This window comes from Ursus americanus, chromosome 6 (genome assembly GCF_024610735.1).
Source record: "Ursus americanus isolate L20-20 chromosome 6, mUrsAme1.1.p, whole genome shotgun sequence".
Classification (NCBI taxonomy): domain Eukaryota; kingdom Metazoa; phylum Chordata; class Mammalia; order Carnivora; family Ursidae; genus Ursus; species Ursus americanus.
The window spans coordinates 31,493,235-31,509,553 of NC_142132.1; the positions used below are offsets into that span (position 1 = coordinate 31,493,235).

At 42.6% G+C, this 16,319-nt stretch overlaps 1 protein-coding gene across 2 annotated transcripts in view; it reads left to right on the plus strand.

The window, feature by feature from the left end:
- The first annotated feature begins 1,714 nt into the window (after positions 1-1,714).
- Positions 1,715-16,319, plus strand: part of ALDH18A1 (aldehyde dehydrogenase 18 family member A1) — a 39,213-nt gene continuing 24,608 nt past the window's right edge. Inside the window, exons 1-5 of one of the 2 annotated variants that reach the window (XM_045785013.2) lie at positions 1,715-1,944; positions 5,186-5,301; positions 12,273-12,487; positions 15,194-15,343; positions 15,432-15,536. In XM_045785013.2, the coding sequence (XP_045640969.1) occupies positions 5,214-5,301; positions 12,273-12,487; positions 15,194-15,343; positions 15,432-15,536 (558 nt within the window). In that variant the 5' untranslated portion in view covers positions 1,715-1,944; positions 5,186-5,213. The remainder of the gene's footprint in view (positions 1,945-5,185; positions 5,302-12,272; positions 12,488-15,193; positions 15,344-15,431; positions 15,537-16,319) is intronic. The other variant, XM_045785012.2, reaches the window with a different exon arrangement.

Consider the following 16,319-nt stretch of genomic DNA (forward strand, 5'->3'; position numbering starts at 1 on the left):
TACTGAGTGTATATTATGTGCCAGGAACATACTTTTCTATGCTCAAGAGCTTATATTCTAGCAGGAAAGACAGACAAGCAATTACCTAAGGCGATGAGTGGTTTAAGAGAAGAACTAGGAAAGCATTTCCCAAGTGGAGAAGGCCTGTCTCTAATGGCTTTGACTATCCCCACAGTTACCTAATTTGTTCTAAGTTCATGGTGAGAATTTTAAAAGCTGAAGTACCAGATGAAACTTACTGGAAAGCACTTTTATTACTTTTGTATCCTCGAGCTGACTTCAAAGCCAAAGAGCTGACAACTTAACCCCTGTTCAGTGTTCTCATTGTTCACCTCAAAGAACTCCCTTCATCTGTTTCCTAACCTACTATAGTGCAGCATAACCAGATTTGCAAGAATCCCTCCTCTTCTCTCACCACCATCCCCCCAACTTTAAAGTAGTAAGTGATGTCAGATCTCCCCACTTTATGCTCCCCATGCCCACTGCTGGAGCCTCCCTTCCAGTCATCATTTCTTAATTGGGCCTTTGTACTAAGCTAACCAGCCTCCCAGCTTCTACCCTTCTTTACTAATTTCAGACACAAATCTCATCATTGTGCCATTCCAGTACCTTAAAAGTCATGGTTCTCTACCTTTGAGGATGATAAAATTGAAGCTCTTTGGTGTGACACAGAAATCCTCTTGCAAGGTGCCCCCCCCCAAACACCTCTCCTGTCATGTCCCACATGCAGCTTCTTCTCATAGGACATCTTATGCCTTTGCTTATTGCATCTCCTCTTTCTCATATGATCCTGCTTCCCATTTCTAGGCGAATGACTTATTTTTCGTCCTTCAAACCACAACTCAAATGTCTACTCTTTTTAAAGCCCTGCCTGAATCCCTGGGCACCCCCTCCTCTAGGGTTAATCGGGTTGTGTTGTAATCATTTGCTCACATATCTGTCTCTCCCATAAGGCTGTAAATTCATTTAGGAAAGGGATGATGTCTTCCTCCACACCTAGGGAATGCCTGGCACATAAAGTAGGCAATGTTAATGAATGAGGAAATGAATAAGTAGACCCAGCAATGTTCTCAAGAAGAGGAAGACGCTTTCCTCATCACTGACCTCCAGTCAAGTGCTGTGCAGTTCCTACCCTGACACCTGCCCAGCCCTGCCTGTGCCTATACAAAATATGCCCTCTGAGGAAAACACTAGTAGGAAAGAGGGAGACTCTGAGCTCTAATTTTAAGGGTGGATCTGCATTCACCTTTGGAATAGTTCTAATTGTCAGGGATTAAATACAACTTTTTTAAAAAAATACAACTATTTTTAAATGCAATACTCTCACCAATGCCCTTGCAGAGTAAGAGTTGGGCTGGGACCTTTGGGGAAACCTCCAGACGACAAGGGGGCGAATCATTTTATCGCAGTGACAAAATTTTCTCATTTAAACAGCAGAAGTTTGCCGAAAGTGTGGATTCTGTAAATACAAGTATGTGCAAAATTGCACCAACCTATTTCTGAGGCGCGCCTGGGATATAATGCCCAACACTGACAGACACACCTTATAGGATCTACCAGCAGCTACGGCAGCCAGGCCTATTTCTCTCCTCCCTGCGAAGCCTGGTGGGGCCCCTGTTCCCCTAGCGGGACATGGACGTGCACCCCGAGATGTCGAGCCCCGCCTCCCGGCGTCTGCCCGGGCCTGGGCGGGCGGGGCCCGCCACGTGGAGCGCAGACCCGATTCTCCAAGGCGCCTACGCTGTTGCCGCCGCGTAGCTCCGGCTCAGCCCTTCGCCCCACGTCAGCAGCGGAGGCTCCGCGGCCTGTGTTTAGTCCAACGCCGCTGACGTAACGTCATCTTGCGGGACGTGGACGGAAGAAAAAGGAGAGTAAGCCGGCGCCAGAATCTGCCCGGCGTGGAGTGCGGGCCAGGCGGCGGGGTCGGGCGGCGGCGTGAAGCAGGTACGGAGCGGGCATGGCGGCGGGGATGGCTCGGCGCCGGCGCTTCCGCGGGGGCTGATGGGGCGCGCGGGCCGCGGCGGAGGAAGGGGTGCACGTCGGCCCGCGGGCGACCCAGGGGGCTGTGGGGGCGCCGGCCGGCGGGAGGCCGGGCCAGCGACTGGGTGTGGGCTCGCAGAGGCAGATGGCGGCTGCCTGGGCAGCCCAGGGAGCGCTGGCCGCCGTTGTGGTCCCATATGCCCGGGCGGGGAGGCTCCAGGGTACGAGGGGCTTGGGGCACCTGACCTGCGCGGCCGCCCTTGGTTACTCCCACGTGGAGGAACTGGTCCAGGTGGAGGCCTGAGGGCTCAGCGGACCCCTTTCCGGGAGTCCGGAGTCAGCTTCCAGTGCACCTGCCTGGCAGCTGGTGAGCTGGTGATGTTCCCTGGTTTGTAACTGGCCACACGCCGTCTCAGCGGCCTGTGGGCTTTCGTGACCCTCTCTTTCAAAATCAGGCCCCCAGCAGCGGGGGAGTTCGCTCACGACCGCCCTTTGCAGTGTGGCACACGCTCTGTGAGTAGTACCTCCGGGGCACACCGGGGCGCACCCAGACTCCCCCGCCCCCCATCATTATCCCCTGCTCTCTGAGGCGGCGGGATTTATCACACCGTCTTTGTCTTTGAGTGGTGAACCGTATACCAAACCTGTCTTTCTGAGTGAAGTTTGTTGGGACTAAAGTTCAGTTCTTTGTCCAAATCAGTAGGATAAAGGCATTCTGTTTAAAACGAGTGGGGGCGCCAGGGTGGCTTAGTCGGTTAAGCGTCTGCCTTCGGCTCAGGTCATGATCCCAGGGTCCTGGGTTGGAGCCCCACATCGTGCTCCTTGCTCAGTGGGGAGTCTGCTTCTCCCTCTCCCTCTGCCTCTTCCTGCTGCTTCCCTTTCTTGTGCTCTCTCTTTCTCTCCCTCTTTCTCTCTCTGGAATAAATAAAATCTTTTTACTGAGTAAAAATGGTGCTTCAGAAATGACATGAGTGAAAACATGGAAACTTTTTTTTAACTGATGATATTGAGTCTAGACACACACATACCCTTTGCTCCCTGGAATCAGCTGTCTGCTTTTTGAGAGCATAATAAACTCAGACAGGAGAACCATTCATTGCAGTCAGTCAGAGGTGTGTGGTACAGGGGAGAGGCCAGGAAGGCTTGGTTTCTAGGTCAGTCTTGAACCTAACAAGTTAGAGACCTTGAACACTCAGAGCTTTCAGTTATTCTTAGATAAGAGAGAGGTATGCAATCAATAAGTATAATTCGTGATTATGTCCATCAGAGAATATTTATTGAATGCCAGTGGCACCTCCTGAAGGAAATAAAGATAAAGGAAATAAAGACATGATTAGTGCCTAAAAGAAGGAGCACAGCTGACATTTGTTGAGCATCTGTTATACCCAAGATTCCATGCATTGTCACATTTAATTCTCACAATAATCCCAAGAGCTCCTTACTTTTATAGTCCCTGATTTACAAAAGAGGAAACTGAGGCTTAGAAAGATTCAGTAACCTTCCAAAAGGCACATAGCTAGCATAGCAAGCTCAGGGCTGAAACCCAAATCTGTCCAACTCTACAATCCATGTTCCCTGTCCAATTTACCATGCTGTCAGTGGGAAGTTTATAATCCAGGCGGGAAAAGCAACAGTAACACATAAACCAGTTAAAAGCTAACCTGTAGGATTATATCCAACTTTGAATGCTAGAGCTGCTGAGAAAGTTTTCATGAAGGAGACAGAACTAGAATTGTAGTGTCACAATTTGATTATTTTACCCTTTGGCATTACTGTTGAAGAATTCCTATGTAAATAATTGCTTAGCAACAACTACTGAAGAAGGCACGCCTGGGTGGTTTAGTGTCAGCCTTCGGCTCAGGTCATGATCCCGGGGTCCTGGGATCGAGTCCTGCATCCAGCCCCTTGCTCAGCAAGGAGCCTGCTTCTCCCTCTGCCTGCTGCTCTCCCTGCTTGTGCGCGCTCTCGCTCTCTCTCTGACAAATAAATAAAATTTTAAAAGAACAAAAAAAATTACGGAAGGAATTTATATAAGCGGCACACAGAGACCATGGGCTTATGTCCTCCTTAAATGTTACGCGGATAATTTTCTCTTGGGATCTTCCAGACTGTCACAAACTAAGTCAACAAGGACAGCACTTAACACTTTCTGTTGCCTGTTGGATGACATCTCTTTTACAGCAGATGTATCCTGCCAATCTCTTCTCTCCTCTCTCTGTCTGTGCCTTTGTGCAATATAAATTGAAGAGCAGTACATGCCACTGCTTGTTTCTCTTCACTGTGGGGCTAACTGCTAGTCTCTTGAGACACGTTTAAGAGGGTTGGAATATATTCACCAATCCACAGAGCAAAAGTTAAAAAGAAGCCTACAAGCAAAGAGGGTGCAGTGTTTTTCTTATCGTGAAAACAGCAATTGTCCCTGTAGCATGAGAGCTGCAATAATGAATGGTTTCTTCTCCTGTGCATATATAGGAGGGAGCCCCCTACATTTTTGTGAAATAAACTATTCTTTATCTAAAGCCTCAAGTTTGCCTTAGGGCAGGAAAATGCCCATAACCACCATATTCCTAGCTCGGGTTTCTAGCCATGTACTCATCCTCTATGGGATGTGCCCATACTCATTTAAAATGCCAACCATTTGCAGGCATTGCGCTCCCTCCAGGCATGCAAGAGTGAGCTTTAGATTCCTGAGGACAGCAGGAAGAAAGATGACAGTAGCCTCTGGCTTTCCATCCTCTTCTTGTGTCAGCAGGGGTCAAGCTGACATTTCAAATACCAGGGTTTTCAGAGTTCTTTTGGGAGGTGATAGCAGGAAGGTGGAGATGGCCGCTTACTGAATTTGGATCTGTTTTTGATTTGTTTGAGACTTCCTAATGGTGTAGGAACTGTAGTGAAGATTTAGTATCAATACAGAAACATTGTACTTTAACTTTTTTTGTCACTCAGAGTATTTATAATCCTTAATTGTCATTTGCTTACATAAAAACTAAGGAGGTCCTAGGAAAGGAAGGATGGAGGTGGGACCTGGGAAGGAGCCATTTCGTGTCTTTCTCTTTTCTATATACAGAACAGGTGGGGTTGTCCTTAATACAGAGGAGTTTGGAGCAGAAGAATCAAGTTTTCATTGAGAGTATGAGGAAGTGGAAGAAATTAAAGTTAATTGCCTATCATTTTCATTTTCATCTTTTAAAAATGCGTTCTACAGATACTTTGATCAGTGACCACATCGCAGCATGTTGAGTCAAGTCTACTGCTCCGGGTTCCAGCCCTTCCGCCAGCGTCTCCTGCCCTGGGTCCAATCCACAGCCCTCTCCAGATCTCGTAGGTACCATAGGAAACTTAGAAGGATGTGGGGAGTTTGGAAGTGTGTTTCAAGCAAGATTTTAAAGGAGAAAAAAACGTAATTTGGGAGAATTGGACAAAGACAGTAAGCAAGGAAGCAGCCTACTGGTGAAATGTTCTGAGTGTTTGTATTTATCAATAAAATGAAACTTTTGGAGGTGATAGCTTTATGGCATCAACTGTGGTGATGGTTTCACAGTTGTATACTTATCTACGGAATCATCAAATTGTACACATTAATTTTGTACAGCATTTTGTATGCCTAATTAATTAATTTAAAATTTTCAAATAAAGTGTTACCTATATTCATTCTCCCAAAGTTTTTTTTATAGGCTGTTTTTGTTCATTACCTTTTTTTGTAGTTAAGTTGTAATTTTGAGACCATTGTAGATTCATGTGCTATTGTAAGAACTAATACAGAGAGATCCCTTATGCCCTTTACATGTTCTTCCAGTATCTCAGTCCAGATACTGACATTGATAGAGTCAAGAACGTTTCCACCGCTGCAGGTGGAAACTTTTCTGTTTTATGGCTATCCCCCTCCTCCCCATCCCTAACCCCTGGCAACCACTAATCCGTTCTCCATTTCTATAATTTTGTCATTTCAAAAAATGTTATATAAATGAAGTCAGACAGTATGTGATCTTTGGGGATGGGTTTTTTTACTCAGCATAATTCTGTGGAGATTCATCCAAGTTGTTGTGTGTATTTTTTTAGTTCCTTCTTATTACTCAGTGTAGTATTTAATGGTATGGGTATATCACAGTTAGTGTAACCATTCACCCATTGAAAGGCATCTGGTTGTTTCCAATCTTTTACTGGTATAAATAAGGCTGCTGTGAGCATTTGTGTATAGGATTTTGTGTGGACATAGTTTGCATTTCTCTGGGATAAATGCCCAAGAGTTCAATTGCTGGATCATATAGCAGTTGCATGTTTAGTTATATAAGAAACTACCAAACTGTTTTTGGAGAATGGCTGTACCATTTTACATACACCCCAGCAGTGTATGAGCAATCCGCTTTCTCTTCATCCTCATCAATATTCTTTGTTGTCACTCTTTGATTTTAGCCACTGTGATAGTGTGTAAAGATACCTCAGTATGGTTTTAACTTGCTTTTCCCTAAGGATTAATAATGTTGAACATCTTTTCATGTACTATTTGGCCATCTTTATATCCTCTTTAGTGAAATGTTTCTTTCTTATCTTTAATTGGACTGTTTTTTTACCTTTGAATTTTTAGAGTTCTTTCTCTTCTAGGTACTAGTCCTTTACGGATACGTGGTTTGAAAGTATTTTCTCCCAATTTATAGCTTGTCATTTCATTCCTTTAGCAGGATCTTTCACAGAGGAAAGTTTTTTTATTTTGATGACGTTCCACTTATCAATATTTTCTTTCATTTATTGTACATTTGGGGTCAAGTCTAAGAGCTTTGTGTAGATTTCCTGAAGATTTCCTCCTATGTTTTTTCTAAAAGTTTTATAGCTTTACATTTTACGTTAAAGTGTATGATCCATTTTGAGTTAATTTTTGTATAAGGTGTAAGGTTTAGGTCAAGGTTCTTGGTTTTGCCTCTGGACACTTAGTTATTCTAGCAGCATTTGTTGAAAGGCTGTTTATCGTGTTTTGAGTGGCTGTCTCCTTAATATCAATTAAATCTTACCAATAGTCTCCAGACCTTATTGTAAGAGAACTTGCTTATCAACTAAAAAGCTTATCATCCAGGAAAAAAATCCCTAGCTCCAAAATCTCTATTTCTCATTCACATAAAGAAAAATATAAGGGAGAAAAGATCAACGTCTGGAGCCAGGTGCCCTGGGTTTTAAAACTAGCTGTACTAGTTACTCACTAAGTAACTTTAGTGACTTAAAACAACTATAGATTTAGGTCACAATTCTGTGTTGGACCCGGCTCAGCTGCATGGTGGTTCTATATCTGTGTCAGAACTCTTTGGCTCGGGGCTGATTGCTGAGGGCTGGGCAGTCTTTGCTGGGATGATGGATTGTCTCTGTTCCATACGGTCTCTCATCCTCCAGCAGGCTAAACACGGCTTTTTTTTTTTTTTTTTTATGATTTTTTATTATATTATGTTAGTCACCATACAGTACATCCCCGGTTTCCAATGTAAGGCTCGATGATTCATTAGTTGTGTATAACACCCAGTGCACCATGCAATACGTGCCCTCCTTACTACCCATCACCGGTCTATCCCATTCCCCCACCCCCCTCCCCTCTGAGGTCCTCAGTTTGTTTCTCATAGTCCATAGTCTCTCATGTTTCATTCCCCCTTCTGATTACCCCCCCTTTCTTTATCCCTTTCTTCCCCTACTGATCATCCTAGTTCTTATGTTCCATAGATGAGAGAAATCATATGATAGTTGTCTTTCTCTGCTTGACTTATTTCACTTAGCATTATCTCCTCCAGTGCCGTCCATTAAACACGGCTTTTCATATGATGCCTTCACGGTTCCCAAGTAGAGCACGTGTGGAAGCCACAAGGCCTCTTGAAGCCTAAGCTCAGAATTTATGCAGTGTTACTTGTGCTACGTTTTATTAATCAAAATAAGTCACAGGGCTAGCTCAGATTCAAGGCGGGGAGAGCAGATTCTACCTATCGATGGAAGAAGCTTCAAAGTGTTGTGGCCATTTTTGCAGTCTGGTAATGTTATTAGCAAGTTACTCAGCTTCTCTGGACCTCAGTTTCCTTATTTATAAAATGAGTCTAATAATAACACCAACTAACTCATAATAATACTTAACTCATGAGGCTTAACTCATGAGAATTCAGTATGATGATAGGAATAGCAGACACTTTTTTTTTTATAACACCAGCTAATATTTATTGAGTGTTTATTTTGTGCCAATTTTGTTCATGCATCAATTCGTTTTATCCCCTACAGCAACCTTATGAGATAGGTAAGGTAACAGCAAATGAGCAGAAGGATTGAGATTCCAACCCAGACAGTCTAGCTCCAGAACCTGTCCTTTTATATATCTTCTGCCTCTGTAAAAGGTGTGTGAATACCTAACACAGCTCTTAGTATATAGTAAGTATTCAGTATTTTTATTGTTATTATTGTTTATTCTCATTAGTGTAATTCGCAGAAAGAGGTACTTTCTGATCTTTTCCCTAGATTTTTCCATTTTTGTATCCAGATTTCTCTGGATTCTGGAGCCCTGTGTTTACTGATCATGATAAGCAGAAGAACAGAAAAGAAATAAGAAAGGCAAAGTGAGAAAGCGTATACATATAAACACAGAAGGAAATGGAAGGCCAGGAAGGGAGATAGAAATCCTATCAGGGTCCTCTCTTGTTCAGGCCTGGAACACAGGCTCATTGATTGCTGAGCATAAGGACTCTGATGCTGGAAAGGTAACAGACTTCTCCCTTGGAGTATGGTGCATAGCATTTTTGAAGAATATGGACAACTCGCTTTTCACCCCCACCCCCAGCACGGTACACACACATATCTCTCAGTATCCCCTCATACTAACCAGGAGGAGATGGCTTTTCTGTGGGACTTAGAGCCTAAAGGTTCCCTAGAAGATGGGAAGATGCCCCTCCAGAAGCCTTGGATTTTTCTTAACTAATCAAGACCTTCTCAATCCTCAGGATGGACTCTAAAAAGTATGAAATACTGTAGAACATAAAAAATGCCCTCAAGAAAGGTAGGATCAATATAGGAGTAATACAGTCCTCAGCATTGTTGAACAGGAAGCCCAAAAAGCCCTGGATCCCATAGAACTCTCCCTGGTGCTAGAATCCACTGGATATAACTGAGTCTTTACTTGCTCGAAAGCTTATTCATAGTTGTTTTCCTCTTGAATCTAGTCAGCGCTTATCTGCGGCAACCCAGTTGTCTGCAGCCAGAATGACCCTTGACTGCCTAGCACGCCCTTGTGCTGGTATCTTTGCTGATAAAGACTGTGGGTCAGGAGCCTGTTTCATGCTAACCTGGCCTGCTAGATTCTGATTGGTTTCTGCCATTTGATCGCCTGGACTACCCTGTGTCCTTAAGGGTGCTCTTACATTGCTCCACCCATGCTTAGCACTCTCCAGGACAGGACCAGGCCTGCAGGGACAGGAAGGAAAAATGGCTATCAGGCCTAGTCCTGACAGCTATCAAAGGGATACAGGATACTTGGGTGTAGCTCTGAGCTTTGCAAATAGCCACTGAGATCCCAGGTCCAAACCCCAGGGGAGTAAGTCTCTCCTTCTACCAGCCCTCTCTCTCTCAGGTCAATGAGGCCAGAATTATTATGTATACAACTTTTAAGCTTAGACTTAGGTATATATATAATTGCTTATGATAATATCACTGAAGACTGCGCCACAGTACCTATATTGATGAACTTAATGAAGAAAGGGAACTCTTCACAGAACTTAGCCCCAACAACAAATCAGCCTGGTAGTCCCTGGGACTCCCCCACCAGGAAGAGACAACCCATCTGTGGGTCCAGGAGGGTGCCAGGTCCCAGTTCCATCCCAGATGATGGATGGACTTACTGAGCAGCTTTGTGCCCGGAACTGGACTTCAAGCCTGTTGTGAAAAAAGACCATATCATCTTTCTTGTATCTCCGCAAACTTGAAACATAATCACTTATTATAGTGGTCATTTAAGAGGGGGAAGAAAGGACTCTTGACTGCTTCATTAAAAATACTCATTCTAAGATTTGTGTGTGAAGGCGGCAGAGAGGAAGGAGAATACACAGTGATCTTCTGGTCCATGAGAATAAGATTCTGCTCACTTTACCCTCCATTGTTACAGCATAGAGAAAACAATAGAAGCTACACTGTAGTTAGAGGAGTTAGGGGTCAGGAGTTAGAGGTAGTGGCTCTAGAGAAATCTGGGTAATTGTCTGTAACTATAAAGGGAGGTGATAATGGTTGATTTCAGTGGAGGAAGTTACTGTACAATATTGTAGAATAGTGGCTTAGAATGATTACTCTAGTAATTCATTCAAATACTTATTAATTGCCTGTAATAACACATAGAGAACTCTTTGAGGATGAAGTACCTAAAGTTTAGTCCTGCTGAGGACCTGCACTACTCATCTTGACTTCTTGCAATCAGGGAATCCCACCAAGAGAAGGTCCGTTTGCTGTGAGTGAGACCATCCATCAGCAAGGCCTCACCTGTGCCTCTGCCTGTGCACTCATTCTTCTGTGTCAGTTACAATTAGGTCAGGTGTGTGTAATAGAAACTCCAAAATAATAATGGCTCAAACAGGATAAAAGTCTGTTTCTCTCTCTCTCTTTTTTTTTTAAAGATTTTTATTTTTAAGTAATCTCTATACCCAACGAGGGGCTCGAACCCACAACCCCAAGATCCGAAGTTGCATGCTCTACCCATGGAGCTAGCCAGGCAACCCTCTCTCTTTTGAAAGGAACCTGGGGTTCTCTAAGAAGGGAGGCAGTCCAGGGCTTTCAGAATAGCTCTGTGAAATCATTGGGCATCCATACTACTTCTTCCTTGTTACTCCAAAGTTCTTGATGTTTTCCTTGTAGTCTAAAATTATGTTTGAGTTCCTGCCTAATACCCATTTTCTAAGCAGCAGGATGGGTGAAGGGAAGAAGGAAGCACTTCTCTTTTGAACGAAATTCCTAGAAGTCCCACATAACATTTTCATGTATCTCGCTAACCAGAACTTAGTCACATGGCCATGTTTGGTTGCACAAAAAGTCTGGGAAATGTAGTCTTTTGACTGGTGGCAGTGTGCCTTGCTCAAAGTAGAGAAGTCTTTTCATTCGTGAGAGGAAGGGCTAATGCGTAATTAGGAAGTAGCCAGCAGGAGGAGTTGGGCCTATGAGAAGTGGTGAAGGTATTCAGTTCCTGACATTCAGCTTCTACTGTTCTACTTTTGGCTTTATGTAGATAAATCTTTAGTTTTTTAATCAAGATTATCTATATCTATACATGAGAGATTGTGTGTGTGTGCGTTCGTGTGTGTATATGCATATATAACATTTGCTTCCTTAGAAATCCTGTATAGCATTGCAAGAAAGAAGGATCAGGAAAGGATTGCTTAGAGGCAGATTTCCAAAGGGATTGAGAGTATCTGACTCCAACATTCCTTGCCCTTCAGAAAGCTATCCAGTGTTTTTAATCATTGTTAACAGACATCTGAAATCATGCTACCATGTCAGAGAGAAAATTTGTAGGTGGCTTAGTTATGATTTTTTACTACTCATAACCAATTACTTTGTTCTTTATTGTCCTTGCTAGTCAGGCTCACTCTCTTTTTATAGTGGTTTGGTTTCTTTAAAAGCACACATTTTTTTGATGATAAAAGCCATGTATTTTTATTGCTTAAATTTGGAAGACATAGACAATAAGGAAGAAAATTGAAATCACTTGTAATTCCATCAAAAATAAAAACATTTTTGATTTATTTTCATCTTTTTTTCTGTGCATTTAGACACATAGGAAACTAACATGTCAGGAGCATTTTCCTATGTTATTAAAAATTATGAAAAAGTTAATTGACCCTTCTTCCTTTTTTGGATGTTTACTCTGTTTGTGATTTTTCCTATTATAAATAACACTATGAACAGCCTTCTGATAAATCTCTGTTTCCATCTCTAATTAGTTTCTTAGAATAAATTTCCAAACACAGAATTACTGGATCAAAAGACGGGAACATTTTTAAGACTTTTGATATATTTTGCCAACTTATCTTCAGGAAAGATTGTTTTGTTTAAACTCTTCACAGTGTTTGAGTGTATCTGGGATCTGTGTACTTGGTGTAAACTCCACACAGTGCTAGAATAAGAACATGCTGGATATACTGGCTTTTGATTTACTGGTTTTACTTAGTTAAGAATAATAAAGTTTTTTTTTTTTTTTTGGCTAAACTGGTTAATATTGTATGTGTATCTTTTTAATGAGAAATTTATATTATATATTTTTCTTTTATCTTGCATTTGACTTTGTTTGGGAGCTGCAGATCGTATCCAGCCTTCAGCCATCAGACATGTTCGTTCTTGGAGCAATATCCCCTTTATCACTGTACCCCTCAGTCGTGCACACGGCAAGTCTTTCGCCCACCGCAGTGAGCTGAAGCATGCCAAGAGAATCGTGGTGAAGCTCGGAAGTGCTGTAGTAACGCGCGGGGATGAGTGTGGCCTTGCCCTGGGGCGCCTGGCATCTATTGTTGAGCAGGTAATTGCCAAGATGGAAGATTCGGGTGGACAAAAATAATATGGAGTTTTTAAGCTGTCAGTTCGGGTTTGTTTGGTTTTTCTCAACCCTAATTTTATCCTTAACCCATCCTAACCACCAGTTCAGGTTTATCAGCTCGTAAAAATAATTTGAGTACAATAGATGAACCAATATGAAAACTCCCTTTCCAATAAAGGTACCAGTGGACTCAGCATCCCAGGGCAAGCAAAGGGGAGGTCAAGGAGTAAAGTTGATTTCATGTAGTTTATCCCTCGGGCTTCTTAGTGATAAGGAGCTGTAGATGTCAGTGATTCTTAATCCTGGCTGCACATTAAAATTGTCTGAGGGGCCTAGAGATTCCTAGGCTTCACACTCAGGTCTCTGGGGTGGGGCTCAAGCACCTGGATTTTTAAAGTTCCCCAGGTGACTGATGGGTCCTCAAGGTTGAGTACCCTAATGGACGTTTGTGAATACTGAGCTTTTTTTGTTCCTGTTTTGCTAGGCTTTTTCTTTTTTAATTAGGTCAATAGTATTGAAATAAATATGAGCTATCATTGCAAAGATTTTCCAAGTTCACATATTTGAAAGGATTCAGCAGACTTCACAGAGAATACCCATATAAGACTTTCATTTAAAGGCAAAGGATACTAGGTGGCAAGAGAGAGAGTGCAAGCAGTCATTGGGGTCTGAGAGACATCTCTGCACAAGCCCTCCAATGTCTTTATTTGCAGGGATTGAATTACCAAGAGATCTGTGCAGGGACTCTTATCTTTGGAAGGGCTCAAAGCAGAAGTTTCCAGTTGGGATTTTATGTTCTACTGGCTATGCAGGCAAGCCAGGCTGATTGTAGACTATCAGTAAAGAAAGTGACCTTAAGGGTTGACATGGGAGTTTTAGACTTTAAACGTCATATTACAGATCCCACTACCTATCTTTGCCAAGAGCAGGTATCAGTAAATTTTTTTTTTTAAACAAAAGGACAAATAGTAAATATTTTAAGCTTTGTAGGCCAGATGGTCTCTGTCTCCACTACTTGTCTCTACCATGGAGCACAAAAGCAGCCATAGACAATATATATATGAATGGGCATAGCTGTGTTCTAGTAAAACTTTATTTACAAAACCAGGTGCAGGTGAGATTTGACTCTGCTGGTATTTATAAAAGGGCCACATTGTGAGAGACTTCTCTGACATGTAACTGCCTAATGGAATGACCTACTTTATTTCCCATTCTCCCTGGTGAGACCACCACCACTGTTTTCAAGCTTACTTCCTCCCTGGCCCACCAACATGGCATACTCATTCCTGTCCTTGTCCACCACCTGAAATCCACTCTTAGAGCCTCCTCTTTCTCAGAACCTCTTGGTTACACAACTCCAGGGGCACCGTTCATACTGTGCACTTAGCAGCAGGTGCAAATCCTCCCAGTCCTGGAGGCCCAGGCTGAGTCCCAGCTCTCCTAAGAGGACTCAAGAATAACTACACCCTGATTTGACTTTCCCGTCTTTGGACCCCTCAGTCACTGTCATTTGGCAAGCTAAAAAAGTTGGAGCAGTGTTTTAACTGATTGGATCTTTTATGTTAAGGAGTTATTGAAATGTTTTAGGTGACACTGGTTTTTGGATGTATGCATATATATTCTGTCTTTTAGCAATTACTGCTGAAATATTTATAGATGAAATAATATGTCCGGGACCTGGCATTCGTATTAAAATAATAGCAGGACTAGCTGTAAAGGCAGTACTAGAGACTGGGAAATTGGCATGAGAGATAGTTGTTGAAGCTGGGTGATGGTACATGGGGATTTATAAAACTATTCTTACCACTGTGGTTAAGTATGAAATTTTCTTCTTCCTTTTTTTTTTTTTTTTGGTGGTATATTAGTTACTATTTTTTTTAAAGTTATTTATTTATTTATTCATTTTAAGTAATCTCTGTACCCAATTTGGGACTCAAACTCACAACCCCAAGATCAAGAGTCGCATGCTCCTCTGACTGAGCTAGCCAGGTGCCCCAAGTATGAAATTTTCTATGACTAAAAATTTTTTTTCAAAATCATGATTCATTACAGGTGTTTGTGAGTTCTTGAGCCAGCTTATAGGGCTCAAACATCAGGGAGAATGGGCATATTAGGAATATGGACTGTATTTGCAGCCTGAATCTTTGATTCTTTTAATGCAGATCTGTCCAAAGTAGGAAACAAAGTGACCACAGCTGGATCTGGGCAGACAGAGCAGAATAGGGTTAGCATCTGTCCTTGGTCTAGCCTAAGGTGACCCATAGGGATCAATATAGCTCAGAAAGAGCCTCAATCTTCCACGTTATGCCTTAGAACCTAAGAAGCCATCTGCTAAGTTTACATTGGAGTTCCTAGCTCCAGATTTCTTTTGCTGGAACAACTAGACCTTGTGCATTATAGACTCCCACAGATACCATCAAGTACTGTGGATGTCAAAGCTGCCTACATACCAGAATCCCCTTATTTAGAATTTCTGATCTCTGTCTGCTATGTACTTATCAGATTTGAGGTAGCACGTAGGAATCTGTATTTTTACCAAACAACCTGGGTGATTCTTCCAGAGCCAGCCCAATGCTGGTCCATAAACCAACATTTGGGATCCATTCAATCATCTGCCCTACCTGAGCCCTTGTGAAGAGAGGAAAGAGATGATACAGTGACTCCTGCTTTTTCCTTCCTCAATGTCAGGTGTCAGTGCTACAGAATCAAGGCCGAGAGATGATGCTGGTGACCAGTGGAGCTGTAGCCTTTGGCAAGCAACGCTTGCGCCATGAGATCCTTTTGTCTCAGAGCGTCCGGCAGGCCCTGCACTCGGGTCAGAACCAGCTGAAAGAGATGGTGAGTGCTGCTTCCCCAGCCTCTGTAACGGGTCTGCAGGCCCCTTTTCCTCACTCCCAACCACATCATATCTATTTGTGTGTTACAGGCAATTCCAGTCTTAGAAGCACGAGCCTGCGCAGCCGCCGGACAGAGTGGACTGATGGCCTTGTATGAGGCCATGTTTACCCAGTACAGCATCTGTGCTGCCCAGGTGAGAGGCTCACCTTTGCAGAGAGGTGTGGGACCTGTGGTGATTCCCATGGAACAAAGAGGTAATAAGCAAGGCTGTAAAGCTAGACTGCCGGGATACAGTCTTAACTTCACCACTTGCTAGTTGGAAAATCTGGAGAAAGTCTTCAGGTGTAACCTTTTTGTGCCTCAGTCTCCTCATCTGAAAAAAGAAGATAATACCAGTGCCAACTTGAGAGGGTTTTTGAAAGAAATCAATAAGAAAATATATGAAAAGCCTTTAATGTAGTGTCATTCCCAGTAATAATTAGCACTTGGTATTGTGCTAGTAACTGTTATGGCTGCTACTATAGGTGTTTATACTTCTCCCGAAGACAGGAAAGTTAGACATCTTTTTTTCATTGGCTTCTTCGACTTCAGGCAGCTTGCTTCTCTTTGTACCTGGTTGCCTTATATGATAAATTTATATCAAGCATTAAAAAGAAAGAGGAATGCTTATGGTTGGTTTTCATTCATTCAGCAAATATTTATTGAGCACTTGTGGTATACCAAGAAGTATGTTAGGCATTGGGGATACTGTGGTAAACAAATCAACCATGGTTCCAGTCCTTATGAAACTCGTACATTTTTAGTGATTTGCATTTGAATGTTTCCACATTGTTTTTTACCTAAATTTCCAGAATTATTTTTTCAATTGTATCTTTAAACACCAATACACCTATGCACTAGAAACATGTAAGTATCACAAAACAACAGTCACTTCACAAAACAGTTGAAAAAAATTGAACTCCCCAGTTGTCTTCAA